At 47.2% G+C, this 6,815-nt stretch overlaps 1 protein-coding gene across 1 annotated transcript in view; it reads left to right on the forward strand.

Moving 5' to 3' along the window:
• Positions 1–6,815, forward strand: part of LOC109292083 (collagen alpha-1(VII) chain-like) — a 262,997-nt gene that overhangs the window by 139,414 nt on the left and 116,768 nt on the right. Inside the window, 4 exon segments of the mRNA XM_019509339.1 lie at positions 815–937; positions 2,059–2,190; positions 3,755–4,048; positions 5,606–5,725. Coding sequence (XP_019364884.1) covers positions 815–937; positions 2,059–2,190; positions 3,755–4,048; positions 5,606–5,725 — 669 coding nt within the window.

Genomic DNA, 6,815 nt, shown 5'->3' on the forward strand with positions numbered 1-6,815 from the left:
ACTGGTCTGCAGGTCAGATGTAGGCCGGGATCCTCTCCTGCAGACCAGTACAGCTCAGTGCTCAGCAGCCATCAAAAAGGCAAACAAAATTGTAGGCATTAAGAAGGGAATTGTGAAGTCTCACGATTCTCCTTTATAAATCCATGGTACATCCAAACCTTGAATATTTACTGTGCCCTGTTCTGACTTCCACACCGCAAGAAGGATATAGAATAACTAGAGAAGGTCCAGAGAAGGGCAATACAGATGATTAGTGGTAGGGAAGGATTTCCATGAGGAGAGACTGAAGAGGTGAGGCCAATTCATTTTTAAAAAAAAAGAGATGCTTGAGGGGCAACATGATAAGGGTTTACCAAATACTAAATGGCAAAGAGGATTTTTTTATTGACTCTCACAAGACAAAAACTAGGGGTTACAAAATGAATCGAATAGGTAGTGAGTTTAAAACGAACACAAGGAAGTTCTTTTTCACATGGCGTGGGCTTAAAGTGTGCGACTTGTTGCCACCAGATGTGGTGGAAGCCAACAGCTTTACTAGATTCAAAAGACAGATCGGATACATTCTTGGAGGAAAGGGGCTTTGGTAGGTAGTGAGCATGGTCTGAATCACAACTTCCTAGACCTTTAATGCTGGAGGCTGCATGGGTGGAAAGGAACAGTGGAAAAAACCCTGGTCCGATCCTGTTCACTCCCCTTTTCAGCACCCAGTCTCTGCCCCTGTGCAATACAGGAGACTGGGCAAGATGGGCCTATGGCCTGGCCCAGTAAAAAGAAATTCTTATGAACTTATGGAGTGGTTTCTATTCCATTGCAGTTGGCTCTTCTGAAGGAGCTCACTGACCTCCTCCTGAGAGAGGGCCTGGAAGTGATCATCCAGCAGTTGGCCAGCTCCAGGAAAGGCAAGATGTCCAAGAAAAAGCAAGCCACCGACTACCCAGTGAGTATCCATCCCATGGCACTTCTCCACGATCAGACAGAGCCTCAAGAAGAAGAGGTGAGGGAAGCAACAGAGCCCAGAGAAATGACTTGATCAAAACTACAGAGTTAGGAATGGGACCAGCCAGGAATTGGCCCAGACAGCAAGTCCTGTGGCTTTAACCTCAAGTTCCTCCTTCGCTCCGTCTCTCTACTTGATCATTGCAAAGGAGGAAGGCTTTGCTGGTTGCAATGAATTTATGACATCCCCATATTGGAGATTATTGTTATATTGGTTTTGGTGACTTGCAGTCATCTGTGTAATAAGTAATGTTATGCTGAAAAGCACTAACGGTCGTTGATCTGTGGTTCAAACGCAATCTTTTTTCAAGGATGATGGGTGAGACAAGCACCCAAGTGCAGGAAGGATGAAGGGATCAGTTAAGATCCTTTATGGGGGAGAGAGCTGGCAACAACAGGAGGTGCCAGCCAAAGTGATGAAATCCCCGGCAGGACTAAGTTGTGCAGTGTGAGAGGTTTTGCTGGCATTTGTTGCAGGTTTAGGAGCTTGGGGGTTGTTTGACAAAGTGTGTTTGTGTATATGTGGTGGGTCTACATAGTTCCCTAAAAGCAGCTTCGGAGTATAAAGGGCACCTTGGGAAGGCCCCACCTGCTGAAAGGATCATGGCAGTGGGTTGTAGGGGCAAGACTGTCCCTTCTGCTGGATGGTGGAAGAAGTTTTACTCCACTCAGCAAATGCCGGTTAAGGTTGAAGTATGAAGTATGACAGCCCCGATGAAATGCAGACCGCTCTGGGGAGGGATGGTAGCAACCGGCTGGTCCTCAGCCCATTGTACAGCTGTGACAAGGGGGGAATTTTGGTCAAGGGGACTGAATGCAATCTCTGCAGTTACAAAATGTGGCATACAACAGTAACATTTGGCAGACAACATTTGGCATACAACAGCCACATAGAGCAGTGAGCCCCTACAAGAAAGACTTGCAAGATGGCGGGCTCCATGAAAAGCAGTTGATCTACTTGGAAAGGATCCAAGTCTCTTTCAGCCCTTCCAGGATTTGAACTTATGATTTAGCAAGCCCATAACTCAGATCACACAACCTTATCTCATTTGTTTCCTTTGGGGTTTGCAGGGTTCACTGAAGTATGACGCCTCTAGCGATGCTCTGGCCAGCATAGAAATAACAAATGAAGATCAGGCCAAAAGCAATGACCATCAGTTTATGGTCCCGGCCTCTGTAAGACAACCTGCCAAGGTAAGAATCACTAAAGATGGCTGCGGAGAATTAATTCTCTGCGATTGTAGTTAACTGACAGTTCAGGCAGGCTCCTTAGCATGTATTAGGAACTACTTAGCCATTTCAAGATTGCCAAGTTCTCTGTTACATCTGCATTTCTGCGAGGTGCCCTACACCATGGTGGAAAGCAGCTTCCACAGATTAAATCAGGGTAACTGGGACCTATTTCCTTGATTTGAGTGGCATTTGGCCTAACTTATTGTTGGCCTCCTGTGTGGTAAACCAACTATGCTCAATAGAGCCATGCAAACACGCCATGCTTCTCCATCAGGGCAGCCTTTTATTAGCAGAAGGATGGGCTGGGGGCTAGGATGCTGGTCTACAATTCAGGAGACTGTGGCTCTGCCTCAGACTTCCTGTGTGGCCCAGGGAAAGTCACTTAGATGCCTTGCACCTTTATTTCACATCTGTAACATGGGCATATCCCTCCCTCGCTGGGGTTTGGGACATCGAAGTGTGAGGTTTTCAGATACCGTGGTGATTGGTGCTGTATTTTTATTGATTAGATTTATATCCCACCCTATCCAGAAGGCTCAGATCAGTTTACAATAAGCAAATACACATCTGTTTCCATAGCCATTGATACATACAGGAGTGATGAGGCCAGCTGCTTGGGTCACCCTGCCTGAATAGCCAGATACCCATTGACACCTTGGGTGATATGCGCCTTAGGAAGGTCAGTCAAACAAATAATGGGACAGCTGTGGTCGCAGCTCAGGAGCTATAACTAGCAACATAACCCATCTGTAGCATTGTTTGTTTAAGCATCAGTGCCAGGAAGACCTTAATTATTGACTTTCTGTCATCTTATGTACCCTTGTAACAGTGGTGGGCACTGGTCTAGATGGCACCAAGTGTTGTGTGCTGCAGTCCTTTTCTGGTCATGATGGAAAGAGCAGCCACAAAATCCTTCTGAGGACTTTTTTGGGGCATTAATGGCACCGTTGGGACAGACTTATTAAGCCAGGGCTCCACTATGAACAAAGAGTGTCATGGAGCAGGGCAGGATGCTGGCCCCTGGGATGGGGAGTTTTACCATGTAGCGGACACCTGCAGAAGTGGCTGAACAAAGACAGGGAACTGTGGAGAAAAGTGGCCCAATAATCGGTGCTCATGGGCTACAGTAACCCATTAGCACGATATCTGGTGATTTTTTGACTGACCCTCCTTGGTCATGGCGTTACAGAAACCTGGGCACGTGAGACTTGGTGCTTCTATAAAATGTCTTCATCCATCAAAGTGACTTGCCGAAGTGGGTGAACATCATGTGTCCCATCTCCCCAAATGGGAAATGGCAGCAAACAGCTGCGACTGGCCCAAAATCACTCAGAAGGTCAGAGGTGGGAATGGGATCCAGGTCTTCTAGCTCCATACACCTCGTCCACGTGAAGGCAGCTCTTTGGGAGATGCAAGTTAGCAGGCAGCTCTAGGCACTTGGTTGAAGGACAGTGGTTGGCTTTGCTTGCAGCCGGACACTGGTTTCTGCTGGGCCTTGTGCGGTCCTATTTCCCTGTTTTATTAGGATATAATGCATCAGAAGGAGCCTCTGGCTGATGACTCCATTAGCCCCAGCTCTGGGGACAGTGCAGAAGTGGAAATCATGGCAAACCTGATGACCCCTGGTCAGAAATCACCAGTAGCTGAAAAACGAGAGGACCGCTCTGGATCTCTGAACACATCCCAGCTACAAACTAGCCCAGAAGAAACCTCCTCAGGGCGGCAAGGAATTGCTGGATTTATCCCTCTGGATTCCCAGGAGGCATCTGGGTCTCTGAAAGAGCACTTGGGAGGAGTAGGGATGGAAGACGGCATGCAGGTATCGTTAAAACTTGCTTTCCATGTGTAACACCTGATACTTGTTTCCCTTTTTCAAGTTAACCTGGTCTTGAGAACCTCGTGGCATCAACTCAAACTAAACCTTCCTTGCTTTCCATTGTGGTGCCAAGGAGTTGATTTTCTAAGTCAACCCCTGGATTTAGGGCCGGTCTTAGCCTGCCATATTGAAAGCCATGCCAAGGAGCTTTCCCTGAAACTCAAGAGAAGCTCCTGAGAAGTCTCTCGGGACTTCCTTCCCGTGAGCATCCATGGTTGCTGGATGAATTGCAAAGTTCAGGGGCTTCTCATGTGTAACCATGTGCTGGTGGGTCCAGCTTGAGCAGCTCCACTGCTTGCAGCTGTGCCCCATGTGTGACTGGAAAAGCAAGTCTCTCCCATGGGTAGGTCCAAGTTGGTCAATTTTGCCTAGGTTAAAAGCAGCTCCTTTAAACTCCTTTTGGAAGCCAACAGGTTCTGCATCCAGTGCAGCTCCTGGACTGCTGGTGGCTTGGGCTCCCGTTGAGAAGTCCTGTTTAAGAAACAAGCTGATTTATTCTGCCCTGGATTTAATGTCTCAATGAACCGCTCTCAAGGAGGGTCCGGGGGAGTAATGCAATCTGAAGAAGACAGATGGAAAGAGCTTTTCCCAAAAGAAAACCACCCGGATCCCCTGGCATGAACCATCTTTGGGTCCAGTTGCTACTCACTTGTTTTGTAGCATCCTACCTAGCTAGATCAGTGGTTCTCGACCTTTTTGGACTCAAGACACCCCTCAGTAGACTCAAGGCACCTCTTCATAACTTCTGTGAATTGAGTGGTACCCAGTTTCAAAAACTAATATATGTATTACAGTGCTCACTTCCTTGCACGGGGGCTGGGAAGCAAGGGTGGGGGATAGGCAAGGTAGGGACAAACTTCAGGTTGCCCTTACTTGCTTGTCTCCTCACATCTTGTGAGACCCTTCAAAGGATCTGGCATCACCCTGGGGTATGGTGGCACCCTGGTTGAGAATCACTGCCTGAGGTTGTAAGCCATGGTGGCAAATGCTGGGCAGGTGCCTTGTTCCCCAACTCCTCCGGATTGATTGTGGTTGCTTTCCCAAACCAAGCAGCAGTCATTTGGTGGTGTCAGAATTGAACCTCCATTCTGGGTGAAACACTGAGCTGGTTGCTCAGCTCTCACTGAAGAGAGAGACATAAGGATTGATTTTTTCCAGGAAGCTGGTGGCTATCAGATTTTCCCAAGAGCTCAGCCCATTCCAATGGGTATAGAGATGTAGCTAGGAAAATAATGCCTTAGACTGCATATGAGCTGGGAGGCATTGCACCTTGAAGCAAAAATAGTTGTAGTATTTGGGGCCTCCATTGCCTGTGTGCATATTGCCTACCCCAGCCCTAATCTCCATTTTACAGAAGGTGAAGAACCGAGCGCAGGAAGACAAGGGACTTGCCTCAAGTCAGAGCTTGGATGAGGACCTCCTGAGACTTTCCCACCATCTCTTTCTGCTTTAATTTGTTCGATTGTGCTGCCTTTAACTTGTAGCCTTCGTTCTCTCCAGACCTCCGCTGGACTCTCTCCGGAGTCAGAAGACGGGGCCCCAATCCTTGAGTCTGTGAAGCTGCTCGAGCCCATGAAGAAATGGCCTGAGGAGCAAAGGGAGGAGAAAGGCAGTGATGCTGTAAGTTGTCCTCAGAGACAGGGGTTTGGCACTCTGGCTTCTGGGTGGAAATAAGGGATGATATCAAGAGATTAATCATTTCTCACTCCTCATGTTTGCTGCAAGCATCTGCTGTCTAACGCAGCCCATGGGACTTGCCCCAGCTAACTCCTGTGTAGACTAGAGCTGATTTTTCAGGAAGACACCCAGCCTCGGTTTAAAAATGGCCCGTGATGGGGTATTCAGAGGTAAATCCTTTCAATAGTTAGTTATCTCAGTGTTAAAAACATGGCCCTTATTTCTAGTATGCATCTATCTAGCCATTGGATCTTGCCATACCTCTCTCTGGTGGATGGGGAGATGACCCATGTCTGAGTCCTGTATCCCATGTAACCCCTCGTCCCCCTGACCCTGGTCATGGTATGTGAGAAGGGGTCCTGACCTGCCTCCGGCTGGGGCTTCAGGGCATGAACAGGAGATTGGGGCCTGCACCTTCCACCATGTCTAAGGCTGTATTTTACTCTTTTATAGCCCTCACATGTCATTAAGCTCCAGCCCTTTCTCAAAGCCTGAAAGGAGGCATTGTGTGTGGTGCAGAGGTCAGTGGCCACAAGCACCTGTAGTATAATAAATGGATCCTGGTTTTCTCTGATTTAAAAACATCCCTAATTTCCAGTTAAAAAAAGGTAATATTGGGTTGAATTGATTTAAATGAAACATCACTCATATACAGATATAAATCATATTTCTTTTTAAATCGCGGAAAAAATGTGGATTTGGGGTTACAGGCAGTCCGTGACTTTCCGACGTCCGAGTTACAACGAACAGCACTTCCAACATTTATAAATTGCCACTCTGTTTTGACTTTCCGACATCGGTTTCGACTTTACAACCCTCGATCCAAAGCCACGCCACACCAACAAGCAAGTACACTGTGCCAAACCTTCAAAAAGTCCAACCAAGAGCCCCTCAAAAAATCCAGCAAGGTCACCCCAAAGAAGTCATCCAAATCAATATGATTGCTATTTACAATAGAAATACATTCATGTAGCTATATTACTCATCTATAATTGATTGAGTACAAAATTCTGGGTTATTTTTGGTGAATGTA

The sequence above is a fragment of the Gavialis gangeticus genome, unplaced genomic scaffold, assembly GCF_001723915.1.
Source record: "Gavialis gangeticus isolate Ggan-Ray unplaced genomic scaffold, GavGan_comp1, whole genome shotgun sequence".
Taxonomy (NCBI): domain Eukaryota; kingdom Metazoa; phylum Chordata; order Crocodylia; family Gavialidae; genus Gavialis; species Gavialis gangeticus.